Source organism: Penicillium crustosum (genome assembly GCF_028827405.1).
Source record: "Penicillium crustosum strain IBT 35664 chromosome Unknown utg000003l_segment0_segment0, whole genome shotgun sequence".
NCBI lineage: Eukaryota > Fungi > Ascomycota > Eurotiomycetes > Eurotiales > Aspergillaceae > Penicillium > Penicillium crustosum.
The window spans coordinates 1,041,710-1,067,208 of NW_026623124.1; the positions used below are offsets into that span (position 1 = coordinate 1,041,710).

Below are 25,499 nucleotides of genomic sequence, written 5' to 3' on the forward strand. Positions count from 1 at the left end.
AAAACAGCCCACTGTCTCAAAACGGGCAAGGATATGCAGGGATGTGGAATGGCAAAGAGAAATCACCCAATCCCCCGAGACACCGAAATTTCCTGCAAACGTCATTTCAATGCCGAATAAGATATGTAAGGGGTCCAGCCCGTTCCCGGGGAATTTTCCACATATTATTATTTACTGTTTGAATATAGAACGTAGAAGTGAAATTGGTATTGGGAAAAAAAATGTAAAATAAAACCGGGTTCAGGTACGGACGGTAGTACCTGTTTTTGTCCCTTGTAGATAGTGGTAGATAGCGTTGCATTTCAGCATTTCAGCATTTCAGCATTGCCATGAGCATATGGAGTACTCAAGGCCTCGGGGCTCATTCTCATTCATTCAAGTCTGAAAAAGCTTGGGCAGAAGTGGTTAACACGCCAAGGGTAGATACCCAGGGAGGCTCAAAATTAGATTAGCCTAATTAACCGAGGTGTTTAGCCGAGAAGCTCAACGTCCAGACCAATAGCTCGCATGAAAAGGTTGACGTTGTTCAGACGCTGACTGCCCATATCGGCAGGAAGGGTCTTGCTGTATCCAACGGTTTCCATGACTCGGTCCCTGTAAGAAATTGATTAGCACTGTTGTCGCGTATCACTATATCGAAACGGAAGCACTCACTTAACGGCAATAACCAGACGCTGCTGCTGCTCAGGACTGGCACCAATGCCCACGGCGGCAAGGAACTGCCACACATACATATCATCGCCGGAGCTGATCGATCCAGGGAAAATGTCATTCAAGCCGAGTTCCAAAGTATCAAACAGCACGTTGAACTTCTCAACCCACTGCTGCCAATCGTGCTCGGACGCCTGACCAGCCTCCTTGACGATCTCGGCGCGGCTGAGCAACATGGTCAAAATACCCAAGCCAACCTTGGTGCGAGCTACGGTCTGCACATGGGTTTGGTTGATGACCAATCCCAAAAGACCAATAATAATGTTGAATGGCGCCTCATTCACATATCCCAAAAGGCAGGGCATGACGGCCAGCGAGAAAAGGTCAATGGCTTCGCGCACACCGAGCGAGGGCTGGGCCTCGCCGGGCACGGGCTGAGCAAGACGGACCACATCAAGGCTATCCAGGTGGACGACAATCATGGTGAGAATAGTGACACGTTGTTCCTGGTCAATGTGACGGAAGATGCGGGGAATGGCCTTCTTGCCCTTGGGGTATGACAAGAATGCGATGAAGGGGTGTGGTGTCGTCGAGTTGGGGACAATAGGTTCCATCACCTTCAATGACCGCCACAATTTCTGGTTGAGCGAGTGAAGTCTCTGTCTCCATTCCATGTGTTCTTGGATCGCCTCGGCGTCGCCTTCTTCGGGGGGTGGCGGCATCGTGCGCTCCATGTCTTCCATCGCCATCAATGCACTGTAAACACCTTCGAGATTCGTAAGGATCGACTTGCGATCACTGAGACTTAGGTCCGACTGCTTCTTGGGCTTAGGTCCCTCTGAGCTATCAGGGCGCTTAATGTTCAGCATCGGCTTGGGGGCCTTGGCATTGCTAAATGAGATCTTGCCCAAGCTGCCCTCAATGATGAGCTGCTTATTCTTGGGCTTGGCCTTTGCTGCCTCTACGGCACGCTGGACCTGCTGCTGCATTCGCTGCATGTGGTTATCGGCGCTCTGGAAATTGCCCCGACGATGCCCGCCGAGCCGGTTACCTGTCTGAAGAAGATAGGTCTGGGCGAAGTGACCAAGGGGTTGGTGGGGGTGTTGGCGCGGTGCGCCACGAATCTGGCTGTAGACCTGGTAGTAGAAGTCCTCCGCCAGCACAGCCTCAGGGTCCGAATCTGCGACATTTCCAGCAGCCGCGACCAGCTGTTGCAACTGGATACGGGTGATGAAATTCTTGTCCTGCGGGGTCATCAGACCATTGCCGCGCGACAGGAGGAAAATCTTGTGATTGCGCTTTGCTCGCTTGGCATCCTCTACTAAATAACTGTTACGCTGCTCTTCTGTGAGATGCATGAGTTGCTGCGGGTTAGTGATCACCGGCATTCCATTGTTGGAGCCCCGGGTAGGAGGCAGCCCTTGCTGATGTTGAAGAGGTTGCTGCGGCAGAGGTTGCTGAGGGCGCTGGGCCTGGACCTGGGGTGGCCCTCCATGGCGTGGGCCAGGAGGCGGCATGTTCTGCGGGGGGAGGTTGGCGTTTTGCATCATATGCAATGGCCCGCCGGGTGGCATATGTCCAGGGCCACCGTAGAGCTCTGGCATACCAGGCGGTGGGTGTGACATTTGCGGGGGTAGGTGGCCCTGTTTCATCTGTGCTTGGATGAACTCGGGAGGCACCGGAGGGAACCCATCAGGAAGTGTCTGAAGGTGCTGGAGCTGAGGTGGGTACTGAGGCTGCTCCACCATGGATCGCAAAAAGGCTTCTGCGGCTGGGGTCGCGGAAGTATGGCCATGATAACGCATTTGTGCTTCGACCTCTTCCAAGCTCATCATCTTCCGGCTCGGGGCAGCAGCGGCAGCGGGTTCAGTTTTCTTCTGCGACACACCCCATACACTAGATTTGGCTTGCAAGTCTGGAATATAGCCAGGGTCCGAGTACTTCTCATAGCCTGAGCGCTTAGTGGTCTGCTGGGGGGCAGCCTGCTGAACAGGAGCTTGGACGGGCTGAGGGGCAACTCGACCCGCATTGGGATTCTGTAGGCTAAAGCGAACCTGCTCCTCGCCAATGGCGTCGGAAACCTGAGCAGTCTTTCCAAAGAAATCAAAGTCTCTGCCAACAGATGTATCGGGCCCGGCTCCGCCAAACGTGTCATCGTTGAACTCGTCCTGGTCGTCGGAAAGCTGGTCTCCGAGACCATCGTAGGTATCCTCGAAATCAATCCTAAATGATGATAAGTATAATGGCCCACTCCAAGCCATTAAAAAAGATAGGCTCACACGTCGTCATCTCCCAGCGCATTAGCTCGAGCAATATCGGCGAAGGGATCTGGGTTCTCGAAGAACCCCTTGGCCCCGGTACCATCACGGTCCCTGGGTAGGGTTGTATCAAATCCAAAGAAAGCCATCCTCTGGATGAGAAATGATGGGAAAGAGGTGGGGAGGTGAATAGCTTAGTGGGGGAGGTTGAGGGAAAGGTGCGATCGATGGACGGGAAGTTCTGGAGTGCGGATGCCTCAGGCAGAAAGTGCTTTTTGCCAAGCCACAGCTGTCGATCTTCACTTCTGATGTGCAGCTTTACAGCTTTGAATATGTAAAGAAATGTCTATTGAAAGGAGATAAGATGTTATAGGGCTATTTAAGCACTTTCGAGTCCACCTGATATATATAACTACATATATCCATAATGTACGGAGTATATACACACTCGAATAGTAACAATATAGTAACAATAAGAAATTGATAAGAGAGACCCTTGTCAACTTGTATAACGAGAACCCTTTCCCCCTTTATCTCTTTTTTTTTCAAAGTGGATTTGACATCATTATCTCCATCGAATATCGAATGAACATAGATCTCACTAACCCACCCCGGGACCCTAATAATATCCCCTGAGCACTAGAATGTCTCAAATTGGATGACACCCCAAGTGGCTGAAAGCGGTTGTCATTGTCTTGCGCGGCCTTTGACCTTTTCCACCTTTAATCTCCCCTCCGCCCCCTAAAACACCTTCGGGATTTCCACTGACTACTCCTCAATCTTAATTTTGTCTTATTCTCCATTGATGTCGCTCGCTTTTTAATTTAGATTGGTTCTAACTGCGCCGATCTGACCTCTGTTGTTGCCTTGCCACTAATCGGGGAATCATCATTGTTCCTCCCCCACATCGCCATGTCTATCACTATTCGATATGCGCGCTATCTAGTCTTTGCCGTCGTGGTGAGTCTCTCTGTCATGCTCACGGATGTCCATTGCTAACGTCCAGTAGGCACTGGCGCTCTTCTTCTTCGTCTCAAAATCCTCCATCCCGATGCCTACCACCGGGTTAACCACTCCTACACCCAAGACCCCCACATACGATTCAGTCAAGTCGCAAAAACCGCAAGTTATCGGTTCACACCATGGCGAACGTGTAAATGCCACCTTTGTCACCCTCGCGCGCAATTCCGACCTTTGGGATATGGTCAAGTCCATTCGAACAGTCGAAGACCGCTTCAACCACAACTACAACTATGATTGGGTATTCCTGAACGACGAAGAGTTCGATGACGAGTTCAAGAAATTGACCACCGCACTGGTCTCCGGCAAAACTCATTATGGCCTCATCCCCGAAGAACACTGGTCATATCCAGAGTGGATCGACCAGGACAAGGCCAAAGAAGCGCGACAGGAAATGGACCGCAAGAAGATTATTTACGGCGGCTCGGAGAGTTACCGCCATATGTGCCGTTACGAGTCCGGGTTCTTCTTCCGCCACCCGCTCATGATGAACTTTGAGTACTACTGGCGCGTTGAGCCTAGCATTGAGCTCTACTGTGATGTCGACTCTGATCCGTTCCGCTTCATGAAAGAGAACAACAAGAAGTACAGCTTTGTCATCAGTCTGTATGAGTATGCGGCGACCATTCCTACCCTGTGGGATAGCGTGAAAAAGTTCACAGGTAACCACCCTGAGTATATCTCCGAGGGAAATGCCATGGAATTCATCAGCAATGACGGCGGAGAAACATACAACAACTGCCACTTCGTAAGTACCTCAAACTAGGTGAAACTCCAACCTCTCTAATCTTTCTGTTAGTGGTCCAACTTTGAAATTGGCAGCTTGGAGTGGCTGCGGTCCGACGCTTATATTGACTATTTCACTTCTTTGGACAAGGACGGTGGTTTCTTCTATGAGCGATGGGGCGACGCACCGGTTCACTCCATTGCCGCTTCTATGATGTTGAAGAAAGAGGAAATCCACTTCTGGGATGACATCGCGTACTACCATGTCCCATTCACACATTGCCCCTCGGATGAAAAGAAACGCCTCGACTTGAGATGTTCCTGCCAACCGAAGGATAACTTCGACTGGAAGGATTACTCTTGTATGTCTATACCCCCACTGATCTATACCTCTAGTACGAAACTAATTGCGATACAGGCACCAAGCATTGGTTCGATATTACCAAGACGGAGAAGCCGAACGGATGGGACACGAAATACGACTGATTTACTCATTTTGCTCATGACCCTCTGGATCCATTGAAGGATGGCCCAGTCGTTTCCTTATTACCGACAATGCGCGGGTCGGTTGTCTCGTCTAGATACGAAGCGCTGCGCATTTTTGGAGGCTGACAGTGTCACCCGTTTGCGCGGCAACTACAAAACCTTGGTAGAATCCGGTGCACTTTGCCCACTGCTCTGCTTGTGGTGGGTATATCACCTGAATGAAGCAATATGCTATTGATTTTACCATGCTTGGGGAAAATGCTGCACATTTACCTTTCAACTGTTTCATTTTGATTCCCGTTATCGCGTTACCTTCAAGAGGTTTTACTTCGATGCCTGACATGTGTTACTATTGATTTTCGAGCGTTCGTCCTTGTTTGGGGTCTTTTCTGTTAGGTCCGGAGTAAGGTGATATTCCCGGGGCCATTTTCTATACCTCTTAAAATTTCAAAGATATCAACACAGTTGACTTTAAAGAGCTTGAATATCGAAAGAGATAATATGATAATAAACAGTCGCAATCCGTAGTGTTACATGCAAATATGAACAGGCGTTGCTCAGCGAAGAGCAAAAAAAGCAAAATCCAAGTAGCCCCATGAGGCTATCTCTTATACAGCAGCTGCTCAAAACAAAGCCAAAAATTGTATAATCTCACAGCAGGTCAATCACAATCAACCTGTATCTCCGAATCCTTCTTAGTTGGTCTTCGGCTTCTTCGCACCGTACTTCGAGCGACTCGTCATGCGGCTTCCAACACCACCCTAGTAACATACAATTAGTAAAAGATCTAGAAAGACATACACACCCCGAAAGTGGATATATATCAACGGAAGGGAAAAGAAAAGAACTTACCAAATCCATCGCACCACGAACAAGGGTATATTTCACACCAGGACAATCCTGAGCACGTCCACCACGGACCTGGACAACACTATGCTGCTGGATATTGTGGCCTGTAGAAGAAAATTAGCCAAAATCCCGTCAAAAAAAAGACCAGCACCGGAAACAGAATCCACAGAATCCTCTTCCCAACACCAGCCCAATCCAATTGCAAGTAAATCTTACCTTCACCAGGAATATAAGCAGTAATGACCTTTCCAGAACTCAACCGCACTCTTGCAACCTTCCTCTCACCGGAGTTAGGCTTCTTAGGCTTGGTAACACCAGTCTTAAGACAAACACCCTTCAACCCAGGTGTACCCTTCAGCGCAGGCGATCCACCACGACGAGCCCGCTGTCCAGTCCGAATACCGCGACGGACCTGGTTGTACGTAGCGCGGATGATCGGCGAGCTAGAGAATTGCCGCTTGGGCACGGCAGCGAAGCCGGCAGCAGCTGTGCGGAAGACGGGGTGGAAGTTGAGGCGGGAGGTGATGGGGGATTGTTTCGCGGCGAAGGAGATAGCGGGTGATGTGGTGATTGTGCGGCAGAGGGGCGATGAGACCGCAGGACGGTGGATGAGGGTCCGTAGAGCCCGGAGGGCTATTGGGGAGAATAATTGGGTCATTGTGGGTGGTGTGAGATGTGCGTATTGGGTCCCCTTTCGCTGAAGAATCTCGCGATAGAATTGAGTTGGCCCGGCGGAAGTGGAGGGCACGTGATTTTGGATGGTCGTTGGTTGGTTTTGCGTTGTTGGTCTCTCCCGTCTGGCGTAGGAGCTGGCCGCGCTGCTTCTCTCTGCCTGGAGCATCATCGGTGCTTGTCATCTTGCATCCTTCCCTTTGGCTCTTGTTTCTACTTTTTCTATCTTTTCAAGCTTTGAATACACGTCCAGAGTTATCCAATCTGTGATTTCGACCCTTGATCTTGAAAATCCTAGCATTATCCATCCGTCATCATGGTACGTTATCAAGCTACGGACCCCGGGACCTCACCCTGGAGTCCAGCCCATAAGCAAAGCATCTAGAACCACCATCAACTATCCCTAAGCTCCCATCCTTGAAATCTTCAATTCACCTGAACCCCAATTTCAAACCACATAAACTAACAAAACTACCCCAGTCACTCCGCATCGCCCCCCCCAAGCGGCAACGCAACACAAACCAGCAACCTCACAACCCGCCAACAAGCAAGCCTTCAAGCACCCCGTCCATCTAAGGGTGCCCCCTCCGCCCCCGGACTCCCGGATACTCTCCGCAACAAGCTCACGCAGACCGCCACGGCGCACGCGTCGTCCACGAACTCCAGCAGCGAGGTTCCATCATCTACGCACCCTCTCGAGGCCCGACTCCTCGCGTGGCGGGCTACACAGGACGCCATGAAGATGGAGGGACTGCGTCGGGCGTATGGAATTGCGGAGCCCATTCGTCGCGGGATGGAGCTGAAGATTGTTCGGGATGGGACTTTCCGACCTGCTGTTCTTGGCGGTGTGCGGGGTGGGAATGTTCATGAGGATATTCTTGTTATTGGAGGTCGGGATAGTGAGGTTCAGTGGGAGGATATCTACCATGGTATGTTGCATTCTTATATTTGGGAGGGTTGGATGTGTTTTTGGCTAACTTGGTTGCTCTTCAGGTGATGACCTCCGTGAGCCGCCTGCTTTCCATGATGAGATGGAGAAGAGGCTCAAGATGGATTTCTAATGGCTTTGATGATATGGTGTTCTTTTGGTTCTCTGCTTTTCTATGTCGATGTGTTCTACTATTCTCCTCTTACGTCCCTCGTCATACTCCTACCTTTATGTCGTCAAATAGAATGATAGATCACTGGGCTTGATGCATTTCCGACGTGTCTGTCTGTCTGTTATTAAGACAGTGCGGTACTCTCGAAATATTGAATCAATTCCATGGTCTATTTCTACCAAGCAGTACTGCAAAATCCACCTGCAGCCGTAATATATATTCAAGGCTTCTAAAGTATAAATGAACAGTATGCTACTCCAGATTGTTCGTCAACCTCAAGTGCCTAACTAGCAATTCTAATCAAGACCGCGGGAATATATAGGCGCTTTAGAAGTAATTTAATATATGACAAAGAAATATATCAACCGTGGGGCCTTGTCCAAAAACACCCTGTACACTACTAGTAATCACCCTAGGCCGTTATAAAAGCAAGCAAAAGCAATGAAACATAAGGAAAAGAAGGAACAACGGGTCAAAGTCGTAAGTACACGAAAGTCCACGAGGAAAGGAAGCACACAGAGGAAATGATAGAGAACAAAGAAAAGGAAAGTTGGATTGGAGGGGGTATATATCGAGAAATCGGGGTAAGAATAATGGTGACAGCAATGCGAAAAGCAAAGAATGAATCTCAGATCGAGCCCTCGGAAGACACAGTCGAAAAGAAAACCCGAAGCACTCCAGTAGAGAAGATCCATGGATAGATGAATGAGGCCCGCATGCAGACGATATGGCGATGACAGAACAAGAGGGGGATCCAGACATGGCACAGAAATAAGAGGAATAAGTCGAAACCCATAGTCCCAGGATGGTAGGTCCAGTCAGAGGAAATAAATGTCCAAACGCCGCTTCCAGAGCGCCCATGTTGACTCGGCAAAACAGGGATGTTGATCCTGCGTCCAGGCAGAATTAGGCGTATCGCTGCAATAGCAGGTAGACAGAGAATGAAGGGTTGGCAAAAGACGGACAAGGGAGGAAAGGTTAGGTATCATGGCGGAAGGATGTACGCAACAGAAAATCATCGTTTCCGGGAGCAGGCCGTTCACACATGAGACCCGTAGCTGGGGGGGAGCGAGATTATAGAATCACACATCGACATCCGGGGCTGCGCTCACTGGCTTCGCGCTCCCGGCTGTACTGTGCCTTTGCTCCCTTTGCGTCTTCCTCGTCGACGACTTCTTGGGGCTTGACAGTCATATGGACGACGTTTGGATGCTCCTTGCTGAACTTGGAGTCTAGTCGGGTTGTTAGCATCAAAGTCTATAACCATGGCAACCCATTCATCTGCGACAAAAACATACCAGAAACAGGCGACTTATCATCCAACAACTTCCCGAAGGAAATAAGACGGATAGAGCTCGGTGACGAAGGACGGGTTTCCCAATCTACATCGACAACAGTGTTAGCTTAACTATTTTTATTCCATGACATCACACATCAAGATGTATTCTGCCCATCCGATCCCCATGTAGAGGTCTAGGTCGGGGGTGAATTCTTACCAGATCTCCATTCGCGCCAGATCAACTCCTTAAGGGTGTAAACGCTCATCAAGAACGGATCGTAGTTCTCAACATTCACCGATCGCTTCTTTAGATATTTCCCATCGATAGTGAACGGGTGTCGCGACCCCGTCGTCAACAACAGCGTAATCACCAGCGACGGACCAGCATCGGTATCCTCCTCGAGTTCCTTCCCAGAGCCGTCGTCGGAGTGCTCCGTTGAGGTCTCGGGCGCAGTCTTTGGCTCTTCGGTATCCATTGAAGGCGGTGTAGTGGTGTGTGCCAGCACGACAGCGGGTGCGTTGTCGGCTTGAGGAGGGTTGGTGGTTGTAGGTGATGTTGTCACGGGGGCGGATTCAGTTTCGCCACTTGAGCCAGTTGCGGGGTGGTTCTGGGCCTGGGTCGCGGGTGTTTGATCATGGACAGAAGGGATGGACGTATCAGCGACAAGATCTGATTGGGGTTGGAGCTCGGTGGTTGGGGCCGTGGTCTGTTGATCCTGCGGAGATGCTGTGATTGGGGGTTGGTTGATATCTCTGCAGGTTGACCCCGACTCCGGGTGAAGCGTTGCAGACATTTTGAGATGCCCCGATGGCAGGTGACGATTGACTTTTCCCCGTTGGAAAGGGGCTGTCAACGGGGATTTGGAAAGGAAGGGTATTGAGAGTTGGAATGGGGAGGAGATAGAGGGAGAGATGTAAATGTGAGGAGTCAAGACAGGACTAAGCGGGAGGCGCAAGATAATACCTCAACTAGTGTGGATGGAATGGATGGAATGGAATGGCTGTACATATATGTACCTCCCTCCCAAATAGATATTCGATTGTATTTGAAATTTGAATAGGTTGAAGAGGGAAGAAAGAAGGCAAAAGGGGATCTGCAAGCCTAACAGACACTTTCAGACACTTTCTTGACCCTGGTTGAGCGACCTTGAAACTGCCAAATTATCTTCCCTTATTTTCCCTTATTTTCCCTTATTTTCCCTTAATTTTCCCCTATTTTTGAGTCAAAGAAAAATAATAATAATTTGTTAATAATTTAGTACTTTAGCACTTTAGGATATTAATATTGTAGTAATTATTATAAATATCGATGAGGAATATTAATTGAAGATCCGGGGAAATTAGTTAGGCCAAGAGAAGTCTTGTTTGTATGCTACATCGTTAATTACTATGTACGGAGTAGATCTGGACATCTCGGGATAGTTGCATAAAGACAGGTCACTTTCTCCACATATGTAGCTCTGTACGCTCTGTACTCCGTACGACGACTGGGATCTCATGACTATAATACGGAGTAAACATGCAGTTGTCATTGTTTCATGGTTTCACTGTCATGAAATGCAAGTGGATTCTATGTGTATTCAATATCTCATATGCTAGGTATCATGAAGTTGAAGAATATCAACGTGCGCAGTTCATTCCCTTGAGAGCAGTCCAGTCCATATTGAAACACCTGGCAAACAGACCACGGTCGCACGCAGGGGGACGTCGGGGAAAAGAAAAAGGGAACGAGCAACCCTCGGCCAAGCATAGGACTTGTAGTGCATATGCAGGGGGGCTAAGTCTGAAGATAGAGATGCAGATAGGTGGGTACTGGTCGAGCGCACGAGTAGGGGGAGGTAAAAGATAGAAAGCACACCCGAATCAAAGTCGATGTTTCAGCCCATAATGTGGGCAATTAATTATCCTACAGGCCGGTGTATTTTCTGGAGGGTCCAGCCCAGGATGCAATAGGGGAGGCTAAGCTGGTAGCCGAAACACGTTGTTGATAAGTCATGGTGGGCTGGGACACCGGTTGCCTTGTTTTGGAGAGCAACCTAGACCCAACCGGCATATTGCTCCAGCATTTCGTTTTTCGCACCTTCAGATCCATGCTGCACACCTAACAGTCGTACGTTGCCGATCTTGCCTCCAAAGTCATCCTCGATCGAGCTCGTCCAGTTTGTAAGATGCTCTCTCAGACGCGCAATTACAGTGGGATCATCCTGGATCAGGAGCGCGATGGCATCGTATCCTCCAGCCCCCGGGACGACACCGCCAATGACACCTTCGATCTCTGAAACACTGTCTAACAGCTCGGTCTGCACACTTGGTTCAATGGGGACGCCCGTCCGGCGGGTCATCGTGCGAATATGCTGGCGTGTTCGCTGAATAAGGGTGCGAATATCAGAAAAGTCGCCTTCGGGGTTAGCATCCGGATGTTGAGCCTGGCGCTTGAGCTCTTGACGGAGTCGCTCGTTGTTATTCTGGAGACTAGCCCAGAGAATATCGGCTTCCTTGCGGTTGTTATTTCGCCATTCGAGAACCTTCTTGACCATTGAGGGTGTCTGGGAACCACAGTCCACGTCGCACAGAACCAGCTGCATCCCACGGGGGAGCTGCATGCCAAAGTCAACACACTCGGTGTCCCATGGATGCTCGGGATCGGAGTCCTCCACAATGGGGAAGAGGCGCTCCTCGAAACCAGCCGAGCCTACATCACCAAGGGACTCCAGAATTGACGGCGAGAATCGTCGGTAGAGGCACGAACCGTAGACAGCGCTAGCAACATCGAATCCAGATCCGACTTTACCCTGGGCTGCGCAGTGGGCCGCTTGAGCGAGGTTATGGAGTTTGTCCCGACCAGCACCGAGGTCCTCCGGCTGCATGGTGCGGTGAATAACCAAGGCAGAGACAAGCGCAGTAACAAGAGCAGCTGAAGAACCCAATCCCGTCTTGTGGGCTTCGAACAGAGGAACGCCGAAGTTAACAAATCGCTCACCACGTCCTTGCGACGCCGGGCCCCTGGAGGCAGCGGTTTCGGAGTAGTAGTCGCTGTCAGCCATGATAGTGACAGACAGGGACCCGAAGTCCTTAGAATCGGCAACGTAGCTGATATACGTCAATGCATAGCTGAGAGAGGTCTCGACAAAGGGGTTGCGCGGTCTAACGAGAAAGCAAGGTGATGTTAGTCAATTGTGTTCGCGAAAAGAGATAGACACAGCCAAGCATACCCATCTCCCTTCTGGATGACCTTGACACCCCCACCATTCCCACATCGCTGCACACCATATTCCCACACCGCATTGAGGAACTGCGGGGAACGCACAACAACCGTATCCTGGCCATCCTGGTCCTCGGCGCTCGAATTAGACGGTGCCTCAACACTAACAGCGGGCCCAGATCCTGATGCCCCACGGCGGTGACCCCTCCTCAGCTGCTGGACAATAACATGGATGCGGGCATCGAGCGCAAACACGGTACCCGTGTACCCGCGGTCTAGAACGAGATAGCCACCGGTTAAAAGAACCTTGCCCGGCGCAGACAGCGCTGTGACGGAAGACGGTAAAGGAGACATGAAGTACTGGTAAATTGGAGATATGATTGTTGTGGGGGAAAAAAAAAGCCGGGATGGGATCTACGGGGCGCTTGAAGATTATGGAGGGACTGCCCCGCGGTCACGAGGGTTGGTTTGGAGAGGGGGAAGGAGCAGGTTGGAACAGTGCAGATAAGATGTGCTGAGCTTACGCTGCCATGCAGATGCAGCTCAAAGGAGACTTGAACATTTCCCAGATTCTAGAGGGGTACAAGGGTGTATGGAATTCTCCTAATAGGGACTAGTGGGGATGTTGCAGAAAGAAAAGTAGAATAGAAGATCAGCCTCTTGTAACAATATAACGATTTCCGTACATCAAAAAAGTTGGTTGTGTAGTGTAATGGCCATCACTCTGGTTTCTGATACCAGCAATCCCGGTTCGATCCCGGGCGCGACCTCTTCTTTTTTCTTTTGCTTTTTTTTCCTCTTTTTTTTTGGGGGGATTCTTTAACTTCATTTCATGCTTTCTGAGTATTTATTTATTTTATTTGCTTTGTTTTATTGCTTCTTTACTAGATAGTCATTCAGAATAAGATATATTTGAATAAATTATGTATTGTGAATCAGACCGATGTATATGCAGTTGAACTCCCTTCATGAAAACCCCTTATTGCTCAAGAAACCACTAAAAAGAATGAAAAAAATAAAAAATAAAAAATAAATGACCGAAACTCCCCCATTCGCAAATCCGACAACCTTCTAATCCGTTGATTATAAATGTACAGGGTATGTATTGTGTGTCGAGATGCCCAATCGATTCGTGAGGGGCGACGGCGTGGAGGTGGAAGGAGGGTGTGCTCTGGAATGTATTGATCCGACTTTTGATGTCCGCAGAGTCCCGAGGTCTGATAGCAGGGAATTATGCAATTCCGTCCAACTGCCTCACGTGTCCCCGCCCCGCCGAGGAACCTTGTGCCAAGCCTACGCCTTAGGCTTCTGTGCAATGATACTATAACTTGTCGTAGCCAGACGCATACGATCCATCTTAACAAAAGCCTGACCATCCAAACATAGACGGTTGATCAAAGTCTTGAAGTGTCGTGGCAGCACGTGCACCTTGACCAGTGCAAGGATTGCTTGGCGCAGGGTGCGGAAGTATACATCGACGGTATCGATAAGCGGGGCCTGGAGACCATCGATACTAGCGTTCTCCGACCGCACAACCTCAAACCCAGCTTCCTTCAACGCCGCCTCAAGGCTTTCCTGCGTGGGTGTACCGACAGCACCAATGAGCGGCTTGACGCGGCGCATGAGCTCCGCGTGTTCCGGATTACTAGCGTCGTAAGCCGGCAAGCTAATCCAGTCCAGCAGGGAGATCTTCGAGCCCGGCTTGACGACACGGAAGATCTCGCGGAACAGCGCGGGAAGATCCTTGCACAGACTTAGTGCTTGGATCTGGTAAAATGCATCGAAGCTCTCGTCGGCGAAGGGCAGAGGAAGGTCGTTGAAATCTTGTGTGACGAAGTTATTCTGGAGTCCGCGCTCCTTGTTAAAGGTCGTCGCCTGCTCGACCTGGTTCGGGTCGATGTTGAGACCCGTTACCTGGGCACCGGTGTGTTGCGCCATGTGGGCTGCGACGCGCCCGCGACCACAACCCAGATCCAGCACCTTCTTCCCTCTTCCCAGGCCAATATCTTGTGCAATTGAGCGCTCGTACAGGATCTGGTTCTCCAGAACGCTGGACTTGGGGTTCATCCAGGGTGGGATGTACATTTTTTCGACATCGCCCAGTGCGCAAAGGTGGTTCAGGACTCCGTAATAGGATTTCAAGCAATCGCCAACTTTCTCTTGGTAGTTGGGGCCCAGAGACTCGGTCATTTGCTTTTCATCGGACCAGTCAAGGTTATAGATGACATATGACGCCATGAAATCGTCAACTTGTTTTGGGGTCAGGTGCGCGAGGTGTCGGAATGCCGTCCAGAAACTCTTCCACCGCTTCGGGGATGCTGAATTGTCAAGGTCCTTCCCATGACGACCGAGTGTTGTCACCAGCGCATTGTGCTTCTCCTGCGCGATCTCGTCGAGCGAGCTATCACTTTCCGAGCCTCGTCCGCTGCGTCCGGGATGTTGTGGTGTCTCCGAGAGTGTTTGTGCCATGGTGGATGAGCTTTGTACAAGCTAGTAACAATATAAAAAGAGGTATATACTAGGTATCGTCGCCCAGGAGGAAAGGAGGATGTGTAGTAGCCAGTGGCCCCAGCCCTGTAGGGGATATGGCCCGATTTATAAGCACGGTCAATCTCTTTGTCCAGGATTAATACGAGTGAGCCATTTGCCAAGACAGATGTATGGTTCCGTAGCCACATAGTGGGTTTCGTCACCAGACATGGAAGCTCTGACCGGTTATCCCGGCAATAATGGGTTGATCGGTTTAAGACGGCAGAGATCCGGAGAATGGGATTTTTCCATTCGGATAACCAAGAAGCATACTTCCCAATTGCTTCACTTTTTTGCTATCCTTTGTCTAGGGCCTTACGTTCTCTCTCCGAATTCCGAGATTCAGCTGTGGCGGAGGAGATACGGGGTCGTTGTATGCGACTACGACATGTCCAGGTGCGGATGACGCGGGTTCCTTAAAGGAAATTAGCACCGTCATTGGAGCGGCGATCTAGGCCCACCTCTATAGTTTGAATACAAAGTACGGTATTCTATATGGGTATATCTTGATACATGATAATCGGTGAGTCAACATCATTGTACACGCCGATCCCCCAATGTGGGATGTCAAATATGAAATGTACAATATATAAAAGTATAACCCCCACCAAATACTATATCCATGAACTTCCGTTTAGCCGTTGAAATACCCATGGCTCCCGGAACTTTCTCCCGTGTTACACAACGTTCGAAGTGTTCCAGAACTTCCAAGGTTCTGAAAACGAATATTCCACGATATCAAACCTTCGAGAAGCTTTTTGTTTTTTTTTTTTGCTTTGATTACCAACCAAAATCCAAAATAAAGGAAATAAGCCCTAAACGGATTGTGAATGTGATTGAACAAAGTATGAGGGACTTGATATTGGAGACCCACATAGATCGTCCGGGCGAAAACTCAAGAGCTCCCGAGCTCCGAGTCCGAGAGACCCTGTTTCCCGTATTCCCGTATTGCCTCCGGTCACGTGGATTCCAGATGGAGTATTATGCTCCTACTCCGTATAAAGAACGCACTTGGCGTTGATTCTATCTCCGGCTCAGCCGAAATATAGGAGGGTATCTTTATGTAGAACTGAGGGAGGATAAGGGTAAGTAGATTAGAATATGCACTTGTACAAGTCTATGGTGTGAGTCATAATGAATATCATTTATAATTATTCTCACGTCATAGTTCAAGCCATGCATTAGTGGATAACAAAGTACTGTTGTATGTGTGTAGTTACCAGCAGATACAAGCATCAAGTGGGGGACAAGGCTGAATTATTATTATTATTATTATTATTTTTTTTGGTTAAAAAAAAAGTGAGGAGTTGAAAGATACGTATGTAGATCAAACAAGCATTTCAGGTCTCCGAAGCAGATTTGGAGAAATAGCATTTGTTACTACACGAATTTCCTGTTGGTCCGAGCTGCCTTTTTCGGCCAAAACGGTGATTAGCCCACATCTACTACGCGCACGGTGCCTGGGCTTGGACTTCAGCTTACTCCAATGGTATAGACAACATAGGTAGTATGATTGATGCAGAAGAAAAATAAACGAGTGTCAGTGACGAGAGAGGGGTCTTTACTACTATACCCCACTACTTCCCGTGGTTACTTGTGACCTGCTGTCAATTATGGAGATTACGCATTTGATCGGCCATCCACTCAATACACTCTCGCCATTCACAAAGTCAGGGCTCTGATAATCCAGCTACATCAGTTACGGTCACGCGCTGGGGTAGTTTGACGTCTTACCGCAAGAAAGATCAGCATAGTCCCCATCTGTGTCTGGGGAGCAGTGTAATAAATATATATGGTTGATATTGACTGATATATATATACTAAGTTTGTCCCTTAACACACCCTTCAAGATCATTGATTATTTGATGTGTTTCTTCTTTTAACTCTTAAACAATCACACACTCTTTAAGATCAAATATTATGGTAGATACATTTAGTTTTCACTTTTTGTTGTATCCGGTAAAAAAACACTTGGTTCATTCTTGATACCCGGAGGTGTTAGGGAAAGGAATGGCTATGGCGGGGAAATTCTTTTACGATTTAACCGTGCTTAGGCTGCTGGTACACACGTCAGATTTTTATGTGTGATGAGACTGAGAGGTCAATGTTCGTAGACGTTGGCCATACACGATTCAACTGGTTAATTCTTATCTGTTCCCTTGTGGGTCGCTTTGGGCCCTGCTCTAGATGCGGGGCCTCCGGGGCCAGGTGCGACCTGGGCATGACATCGAACTTCTAACCTTAATGTTGGTCGCTAAGATGGGTGTGATGAAGAAAAATTCTCCAAGTTGTCCCACCTATACATCCAGTGGGTCTGAAATATAAATAAATTGACACTTGAGGCACAATATAAATAAGCCCCAGAAGCAAACTGTCGTTCCGTTCAGCATGCAAGCACAAGCAAAACCCCGGCCCATGTCATGACATTCACGGTCGAGCGGTCTGGGCATTTACGGAGAGTCTCTCAGATTTTTCCGTTCTATGCACCTACATATATGTACATATTGAAGAGGAGAACGCTGGAGGCTGTATGCTCGATGGTATACGGGTCAATTCAACACTCTCAATTCAGCTTCATACCCAACCTTGCATACAAAAGAACCCGGGCGATCAGCCCAAGAAGTGAAATGAGAGAGGCGTAGGAACGAGTATTATCAATCTATAGTTAACTATCTGCTACTTGTATCCTCGAGATCTGCCCAGATGTACATAAAAGATTACATAATAAATTACACAGGGCCTAATACGTAGTAAGGATCTAGTTCTCCACCATCATATGTATCTTCTAAGTATGCTAAAATTGACTATATATATAGTCGTAAATAGGTTACTTGTAGGCCTATAAAAAGATCAACGGTTTATTGATGGTTAATTTATATTTAGAGGTTGTTAGAGGTCGCTACATAGTTTACACCCACTTATAGAGGGTCCCAAATATCAGAACATTAGGAAGTTCCTAGCAGAAATGGCTTCTACATGTGATAGCTCTTATGAGGTTCTGACAACGCCAGCTTATGTTGTATACGAGATACTCAGCTCTGGAGGGCTTACTGCACCCAACTATTCCTAATAAGGAACCTTGGCAGCGTGAAATACCAGCCCCCACTATTGCGGGGGATTATAAGACTGAATTCACGAGATTTCATTTCTATGAACAACATGTGTGCACCTCCCTCTTTTTCCATTTCTGTAGAATTTGAATCACCTGCTCACCATGGTAGTGACTGCAAGGGAGCCTTCCGATAGTCTGCCGTCTCTCTGGCATAGTGCCTGCGAGGACTATGGCAAGGAAACCGGGATTTCGTTAACGGCGGAGCGTTTCCCCAAAGTACAGGGGCCTGAGGACCTGTCTCGCCAGCTAGAATCCGAAAAGGACAACTTTGAAGATTTTCGAATGAAAAAACGGCCCCTTTTACATGCAATGCAGATGGTTATGGCGCCCTTTGAAAGTTGGGGTGACCTGATTGCTGGTGCTGTCGCTGCAGCTTTCCCTCCAGCATCATCGATCATGGGTGCAATGCTCCTTCTGGTCCGAGCGGCGCGCAGGGTCAGTGACGTATTCAACGGGATCCTCGACCTATTTCATAAGCTGGGCAACTTCGCTCTGCGTCTGGACTCATACAAGGGGATCACCCTCAGCGAGGGAATGAAAACAATCATCGTGAAAGTGCTGGTTAATTCTCTAAGAGTTTGCGCAGCGTCACAAAAGCTCTTGAGCCAAGGTTCACTCAAGGCGAGACTTTCAAAGTGGGCAAAGAATATATTTGTTAACGATACGTCAATTAGCTCTTTGCTAGGTGAGCTAGAGGAGCTGACAAGCCAGGAGCATATGATGGTTTCTGCCCATGGGCTGAATCTCACCCATCAAGCTCTGAGAAATACCGAGGAATTGCTGAATAGAGATGATGATAGAAAGGATCGCGAGAGGATGGAAATGGTCAAAGCTGCATTAGATCCGGTTTCCGCATCAGGCCAGGTCTTTTCTTCCATCACCCAGAATCGCATACCGGGATCCGGTAGCTGGGTTGAAGATAGGCTTCGGTCCTGGTGGCAAGGATCTCAACCGCTCCTCTGGCTTCATGGTGGCCCTGGAGTAGGTAAATCTCATCTGGCATCAAAAATTATCACCGAACTTTCAAACGAGTCACCCGTGACCCCGGCACCCATGGTTGCCTCTTTCTTTTACAAGAACAACGATGCCGATTTACGTTCCCTCAACAAAGCCCTGCGAACCATAGCATGGCAGTTAGCCACACAACAATCTAGCTTTGCGGTGCATGCCGAAGAGTTCTGCATGAAAGAAGACGCGGGGAACAATTACGTCCTTTGGGAGAAACTCTTCTTAAATTACTTTACCGACGTCCCATCAGCCACCACAGCATGTTTGGTGATTGACGGTATTGATGAGGCTGACACAGAGGAACAAGAAGTCCTTTTCAGTCTGCTGGAGAAAGGCTTTTTAGCAGAAGATAATATCAGCCGAGCCGTCCCTTTACGAATCGTGCTTCTTAGTAGGGATTCGGTGCGTGCCATGCTCGACGAGCATTCGTTGGACTGGATCCCGGAGATTGAAGTCGGTAACCAGGAGAATAAGGACGACCTCCACGAATACGTTTCGCAGAAACTACAGAAGACCAAATTATTTCGTGGACATCCTGATTTGCTCAAAGAAACTATCAGCGAGATCAGCCAGGAAGCTGAGGGCATGTGGGAATGGGCCAATCTCGTCATCAAATCTGTTTTGCGCTGTCGAACCAAAGAGCAGATCCGAAAAGTGGTCAGGACAATGCCACGAGGAATCAGCGCGATGCTTCGTGAGGAACTGCAGCGTCTGAGTAAAGAACTATCCGAGTGGGAGGGGTTGTCTGATGATGAGACATCCGAGCGAGCGGAGCCTGCATCACAAATTGAGCAATTGAACATCTTGCTCTCCTTTGTCGCTTTGGCTCAAAAGCCACTGACTGTGCAGCAGCTTGAAATTATCCTCGAGCTCACCCTGAAGGAGGAGTTCATGAATCTTGAAGATGATATTCGTACGATTTACTCCTCTCTGTTTTATATAAGAGCCAACGATGACGAATATGACCTTGATGAAGACGAAGACGGTCGGGTTGTGACACTTCGGCATAGCTCCTTCTATGAATTTTTCCGGACGTCTGCGCAGTCGTCTGGGCCAATCCATGTTAACGTCGATCAAGCCGAAGCAAACTTCCTATATGTTTTACTCTATGCCATGAACGAGTGGTACACGCCCTGTTCCGAGAAATTCATGGGAGAGCTCTGGGTATATGCTGGGAGTTTCCTGCCATCACATCTCACCCGTGCGAATCCTGAAAAGGCGGGAAATCTACGAGGAGATATTTCCACCTTGCTTGCGAGTCTGTTTAGCTTCAGCAATAGGAAAGATAAAGAGTGGTTCCTTGATGCAATAACTGTCAGGGGTATTACCGCACACACACCTTACCTAATTGGCGAGCCATCAGAGCTCGGTTCATACTGGCTGGACGCTCAAGATCAAGATACCGCAAATAAGAGGGCCGAGATTGTACTCCATTGGCTTCTTCCAGGTCAAAAACAGAGCTTTGTGGATCACGCCCGAGCATCAGCGGTTGCAAGTGATGCATGTCCCTTCACAGTTCTCCTGTCATTTCTGGTAACCCGCTGGAGCAAACTCTGGCTAGAACCAGAGGAAATTAAGTATAATGATGCATTGCCTGACATCGTCCCTGTCATTTTGACAGTATACAATGCGATGAAAAGAGGAATAAAGGAGTCTAGTGCAGACGATATAACATCAAAGATATCAGAAGTATTGTGGGATCATAGAGAGCCTTCCAGCGTCTTGATTCCTGCCCAGTCACAAAACCTTCAGCAGACACCTATGTGGCATGCGCGAGTTGCTCAGTCGCTCATGAAACACTGCTACGCACAAGCTCTTGAGCATTTTCAAATTTCGCTCGACGGAAACCAATCAACTTCGGCATTCAGTGGCGAGTCCTTGTTCGTCATTCACAGAGACATGGCTCGTGCATATACTAAGGTTGGAATGCACGAAGAGGCATTGAAGCATCTTGAATTATCGGAGTCCCTGTGGAGCACCTTCGTGGGTGATGAGGATCATGACGCCGATGATGATATCAATCGCTTGCTAAATAAGGCGCAAATGAAACATCGTGCCAATTTGACAGATGATGCAATTGCAACCACAGAGGAAGCGTGGAATCTGTTCCTGGAACATAAAAGCGAGAACCGCGATTATGAATTTTTACCCTTCTTCATGACCTTCTTGGAATTGAACCAACCGCACCGTCTGCGGTCCGTGTTTGATCTTGCTTTCACTCATTTCGAGGAGACAGCCAGCATTAGTAGAAGCATACCTATGGATTTTGAGGGCCTCATCCTCAGATGTTGCATTTTACGAGCTTTCATGATGTATAGGGTCATTCATTATGCCCTGAACCGCTACGATCAGAATTATCTTGATGTTATCGCCAGAGTCCTGAAGAAAGTCGATGCTGAATCTGATTACCCCGTGGAAATTAAATACCGCCTCGCGACAGTCTTATTTGAAAAGGGGCAACGAGATGCAGCGGTACAGGGTTGGTATGAGGTTGTCTCCTCGGTCTCCTCTGAAAGCTGGGACAGGGGTCCTCGCATGCGGGCAATGAGTAAACTAGCTTCCCTGTGCCTAGAAGATGTCGATATCTATTTCTGTGAACAGCCTTTAATTCTGAAGGAAAACAGTGAACTCAACGACATCTGTCTAGTCCTGTCGAGTTGGCTCCGGGACCGTGGGGATATCGCAAACGCCAGATATGCTCTCCGGTGGTGTGTCAAAGAGTGTATCTCTTTGCTATCAGATGATGATCCTTCAAACGACATAGATGCCTATATACGACTTTTCGGCGTATTCCTTGCCGTCACAGATAGCGACGAAGATCTCGAGGCAGCCTTATACTTGATCAAGCAAGAAACAGAGCCACGAACGAGCGTGGCTCGCAATAGGACAGGTACTACCAAGTTATCCGACGATGATGTGCAGCTTGAAGTCTCTGATGAACTCCAAAATGTGCAACTGACCGATGACGAGGATCGGTTTCTGGATGCCGGCACTGGTGGTGATGACAATAATGATATAGACGATGCCTTGGACTTATATTCTGATACGGTATACGACCGTTGCACCGACTGTTCGGGCTGCAAGCGGGAAACTGGGACCATGCAATACTGGTATTTCTGCCGTTCTTGTGCGTTCTCAACATTTTGTCAACAATGTTACCGTCAGTGTGAGTCGGGCGATCTTTCCAAAATCCCGGGTATTTGCAATCCTGAGCACAAATTCTTTTATACCGGCCGGCTTCTTCGGCCTTCTGAACGCGTGCCTAAAGGCATGGTGCCCTTGGTTTCTTCTGATGGCGAGAAACAGATTATCTGGATAGAACAATGGAAGGAGAGACTTGCAGAGAAATGGGAGACCGCGGATTTTGCGTTTGCGGGTGGGCTGTCAGCTTGGTGTATGCGTGTTCTTCCAGAACCGCAGAGGACTCGATGGGCTACATTCTTCCAGGCATGACCTCGTGATTGGATGCCTGGTATAATGGTAGTCCGAGAAAGCCTGTACAAGACATCGTCTCTTCCGTTGGCTATGTTGAGATCCAATGTTGTGGTCAACATCTCAAAGTCGTGTATTAGTTGAGCACCGTGCAAGCTCCATGATCCGTAATTTCTTACAAACAGTTACCTAGTAGCATGATCTGTCAAATGGACATGAATCAGTGGTGGACCAGCAGGAATCTATATATAGATGAGGCTCAATTCCTTCCACCACGCAAGGCATCAACAATTGACCAATCAGAGCTGCTACCCATCGCAATTTCCCCGCATTGCCGCAAACAAAATAATCAATCGCGGCGGGAGCATGACCATCCCCATACTGAGATAAGCCTTGGAACTACTAGAATACAAAATACAGTGCATCCTACTTCTAAGCTACCAGTCGACTGGATTTATTTTGGAGCCCAAATGCAATCTTCATTATTCAAGTTGTAGACATCGTTTCTGGGAAGACATGAGATGGCAATTTCATTATCATACATCATAAGAGCTACATTTCTGTTACCAGGAAGAACCAAGTAACTCGGGGTTTGCTTGATTAGGTTCTCAATCCTAGCCAACGTGTGGCGACGAGTAGCCCGCTCCCGTTTGAGTGCCTCATCTTAAATTTGACGACAATTGATGAAGATCTCAACTTGCTTAGAAGAAGCGAACAGGGGAGCAAGGTATTGATAAGGTGTATGGTTCGGTTTTCTCTTGTCTGGCGCCAAGTGCGGGCTTTGCGGCCTGAGATATAAGGAATTCTATCTGTATGCAAGAAGCCACCCATATGGTGGATAAAATCAGATCCTGATCTCACTGGCGCTTTGAACCTCCCGGGCAGGTAAGGTCGCCCTCTCTTATACACCCCTAAAACCATTTGACTGGCCATGTTACAACTCTGAGTCGTCATCACATACCACAGGACCGTCACCAGATACTCATCACCTTCGCGGAGCATGACAAAAGTTATATTCAATATCTCAACAATACACTCGGCCCGAAATCGCTCCGTCCGTTTCTCAAAATGTATGAATTCGGGCCTTGGAATACAACGGTCAGAAGTGATATGGAGGATATCGGTGGCATTTGCTGGCGATTTCCCTGCGCACGTATTCTGATGCCAATCCGAGCAAATCATCCTCGAATAAGCAGAAGAGTGGTTGCTGATGCCTGAAAGAACATTCTTGCCATGTTGTTTTGTCCAGGGAATAGTGGGCCGCTTATGCTTTCTTGTTATGTCTTTTCTTGGTAATCTTTTCAGCAGTCTTTTTTAGATTTTATTTCAGATGTGCTTCCTTTGGGTATTTTCTCCCCCTTCTCGGTTGTATAGTTAGAAGACAGAAAAAGACGGAGAAAGTGTAAATCGTACAGACGACATTTTAATGTATAACCGGGGAGTCATTAGGATGGAGGCTGGGGCCTGATAATTAGGCCCAAGGGACTAATACTAATCTGCCCAGGTGGGCACTTCATCCCGATTATGTAGTTTTATACAGGGTCCCTGGTGATAGCTATAAGTTTCTAGGCTCTAATGATGATCTTTCCGACTTCGCTGTGCTTTGCCATATATGCGAATCCATCAACAGCCTGATCAAATTCAAAAACCCGCGCAATAGTAGGATGTATATCATGATGTTGGAGGAACTTCACCAGTTGTTCATGCATCTCCTTGTTTCCTGCTCCAAGAACGCCTCGGACTGTTTATGTGTTAGCTAACTAAGTTGGGTTCCAAGTAGCTTATTCACTAGCTCCACTCACGTGTTTTCCCTCCCATCATAAGCATTGGCACCAGATCTGTTTTCTTCGACTCTGAAAGCATACCCAGGACTGACACAACTCCGCCCTGCCGCACGCTGAGCAGTGATTCCTCAATGGTGCTTGAACCAGCGACATTCACTACATGATCAACCCCACGGCCATTCGTAATGTGAAGGACCTCTTCCGACCAATTCGGTGTCTTGTGATAATTTATCAAGTGGGTGGCACCTAGCTGCTTAGCAACTTTAAGTTTTTCATCGGAGGAGGATGTCGCGATTATAGTGGCACCTGCAGCGGCAGCCAACTATTTCAAAACAGCACATGGTCAGTAGAGTAAAATTAGAGGAAAGGAGCGCTCTCATAATAATAATGTGGGGACATAACGTGAAACAGGGAGGTTCAAATGTGCGAGAGGTAATTCTATCCATACCTGTATTGCGAAAGAGCTAACGCCACCAGTTCCTTGAGTCAAAATTGAAATGCCAGGTTGGCATGGGATAGGACCCATGAAAAGCGCATTCCAAGCTGTCAAGGCAGCCGTTGGCAAAGTCGAAGCCTCCTCCACAGTCAAATTGGTCGGCGACTCCAAAACTTGCACATCATCCAGCACGATGTACTTGGTCAAAGTACCATGTGCATCACCACCCCCTAACACGCTCTCCACATCAAAGTTGCTCAGGTCTCCCTGCAGCCACGTGTTTGGATGCAAGATAACTGCCTCTCCACAGCGGGTCTCCCAGGAAGAACCTGGTCCTGTGCTAACCACGGTACCTGCACCATCACTACATGGGACAAGACTCGCTTTCGTTGGCAGAGGGTAAGTGTGATGAAGAACGGTATGGTCACGATGGTTAAGTGAGATGGCATTCACACGAACAAGGACCTGATTCGGACCAGGTGTAGGAATGGGAGAGTTGGACTTGGTAAGTATAGTAGGGCTGCTCACAGTCCAAGAAGAGTTATTCCCCCTTCCATTGTCATTTTCCGATACCTTGTTCCTTTCTCTGCAGGCTAATGCAATGCCCGGTACAACGAAGTAATAGGAAATTATACACTCAGACTATATTTTGACCTCACTGTCACCGCCTATTTATCAGAGAGATAACGTTTCAAGCCAAGCATTCCAAAAGGTTCGATCCATGTATTTCCAATCAAGTATTTCCAATCATTGGCTATCATTTCCATTTTTATTTCCATCAAATATACTGATAGTTAGACAAAATAATTAGATTACAAAGCAGAAAGCTCATACCCTAATTTATTAAGGTTCGTCAGGGGAGTTTCTCGTGGCTATTTAATCAGAAGTCTCCCGTTTGAATTTCAGCACAATCTCTACAACTCTCTTTGGACACACTGCAAGCACTCTACACTTC

General features: G+C 48.2%; 9 protein-coding genes across 9 annotated transcripts; 3 read left to right on the forward strand and 6 right to left on the reverse strand.

Moving 5' to 3' along the window:
• Window positions 1-470: 470 nt before the first annotated feature.
• N7487_007442 (deadenylation-dependent mRNA-decapping factor PAT1) lies at window positions 471-3,058 on the reverse strand (the record flags this gene model as incomplete). The annotated part of the gene is made up of 3 exons (XM_056875172.1): window positions 471-594; window positions 655-2,874; window positions 2,931-3,058. 3 exons carry the CDS (start codon window positions 3,056-3,058, stop codon window positions 471-473), a joined length of 2,472 nt encoding a protein of 823 aa, XP_056727360.1.
• Window positions 3,059-3,821: 763 nt separating this feature from the next.
• Window positions 3,822-5,141, forward strand: N7487_007443 (glycosyltransferase family 15 protein; the record flags this gene model as incomplete). Its single annotated transcript, XM_056875173.1, has 4 exons — window positions 3,822-3,869; window positions 3,919-4,677; window positions 4,729-5,017; window positions 5,074-5,141. The coding sequence occupies 4 exons, from the start codon at window positions 3,822-3,824 to the stop codon at window positions 5,139-5,141; spliced, it is 1,164 nt and encodes a 387-aa protein (XP_056727361.1).
• Window positions 5,142-5,836: 695 nt separating this feature from the next.
• N7487_007444 (mitochondrial 37S ribosomal uS12m domain-containing protein) lies at window positions 5,837-6,834 on the reverse strand (the record flags this gene model as incomplete). Its single annotated transcript, XM_056875174.1, has 3 exons — window positions 5,837-5,902; window positions 5,994-6,094; window positions 6,207-6,834. The coding sequence occupies 3 exons, from the start codon at window positions 6,832-6,834 to the stop codon at window positions 5,837-5,839; spliced, it is 795 nt and encodes a 264-aa protein (XP_056727362.1).
• Window positions 6,749-7,723, forward strand: N7487_007445 (proteasome maturation protein; the record flags this gene model as incomplete). Its single annotated transcript, XM_056875175.1, has 3 exons — window positions 6,749-6,792; window positions 7,143-7,591; window positions 7,656-7,723. 3 exons carry the CDS (start codon window positions 6,749-6,751, stop codon window positions 7,721-7,723), a joined length of 561 nt encoding a protein of 186 aa, XP_056727363.1.
• Window positions 7,724-8,830: 1,107 nt separating this feature from the next.
• Window positions 8,831-9,844, reverse strand: N7487_007446 (uncharacterized protein). The gene is made up of 3 exons (XM_056875176.1): window positions 9,259-9,844; window positions 9,061-9,144; window positions 8,831-8,994 (listed from the first exon to the last, which is right to left on the reverse strand). Exons 1-3 carry the CDS (start codon window positions 9,833-9,835, stop codon window positions 8,837-8,839), a joined length of 819 nt encoding a protein of 272 aa, XP_056727364.1. The 5' UTR covers window positions 9,836-9,844; the 3' UTR covers window positions 8,831-8,836.
• A 1,233-nt stretch (window positions 9,845-11,077) lies between these two features.
• Window positions 11,078-12,597, reverse strand: erg8 (phosphomevalonate kinase; the record flags this gene model as incomplete). Its single annotated transcript, XM_056875177.1, has 2 exons — window positions 11,078-12,185; window positions 12,254-12,597. The coding sequence occupies 2 exons, from the start codon at window positions 12,595-12,597 to the stop codon at window positions 11,078-11,080; spliced, it is 1,452 nt and encodes a 483-aa protein (XP_056727365.1).
• Window positions 12,598-13,536: 939 nt separating this feature from the next.
• On the reverse strand, window positions 13,537-14,712 carry N7487_007448 (class I SAM-dependent methyltransferase; the record flags this gene model as incomplete). Its single annotated transcript, XM_056875178.1, has 1 exon — window positions 13,537-14,712. One exon carries the CDS (start codon window positions 14,710-14,712, stop codon window positions 13,537-13,539), a length of 1,176 nt encoding a protein of 391 aa, XP_056727366.1.
• A 3,274-nt stretch (window positions 14,713-17,986) lies between these two features.
• N7487_007449 (NACHT domain protein) lies at window positions 17,987-22,345 on the forward strand (the record flags this gene model as incomplete). The annotated part of the gene is made up of 1 exon (XM_056875179.1): window positions 17,987-22,345. One exon carries the CDS (start codon window positions 17,987-17,989, stop codon window positions 22,343-22,345), a length of 4,359 nt encoding a protein of 1,452 aa, XP_056727367.1.
• A 1,544-nt stretch (window positions 22,346-23,889) lies between these two features.
• Window positions 23,890-24,993, reverse strand: N7487_007450 (zinc-dependent alcohol dehydrogenase family protein; the record flags this gene model as incomplete). Its single annotated transcript, XM_056875180.1, has 4 exons — window positions 23,890-24,065; window positions 24,127-24,430; window positions 24,557-24,908; window positions 24,962-24,993. The coding sequence occupies 4 exons, from the start codon at window positions 24,991-24,993 to the stop codon at window positions 23,890-23,892; spliced, it is 864 nt and encodes a 287-aa protein (XP_056727368.1).
• Window positions 24,994-25,499: the final 506 nt, after the last annotated feature.

Coding starts and splice junctions, on each gene's coding strand:
- N7487_007446 (XM_056875176.1), bottom strand. CDS start 9,835: ATGTCTGCAACGCTTCACCCGGAGTCGGGGTCAACCTGCAGAGATATC. Junction 9,145..9,258: donor CTGGCGCGAATGGAGATCTG/GTAAGAATTCAC, acceptor TTGTCGATGTAG/ATTGGGAAACCCGTCCTTCG. Junction 8,995..9,060: donor TGATAAGTCGCCTGTTTCTG/GTATGTTTTTGT, acceptor CAACCCGACTAG/ACTCCAAGTTCAGCAAGGAG.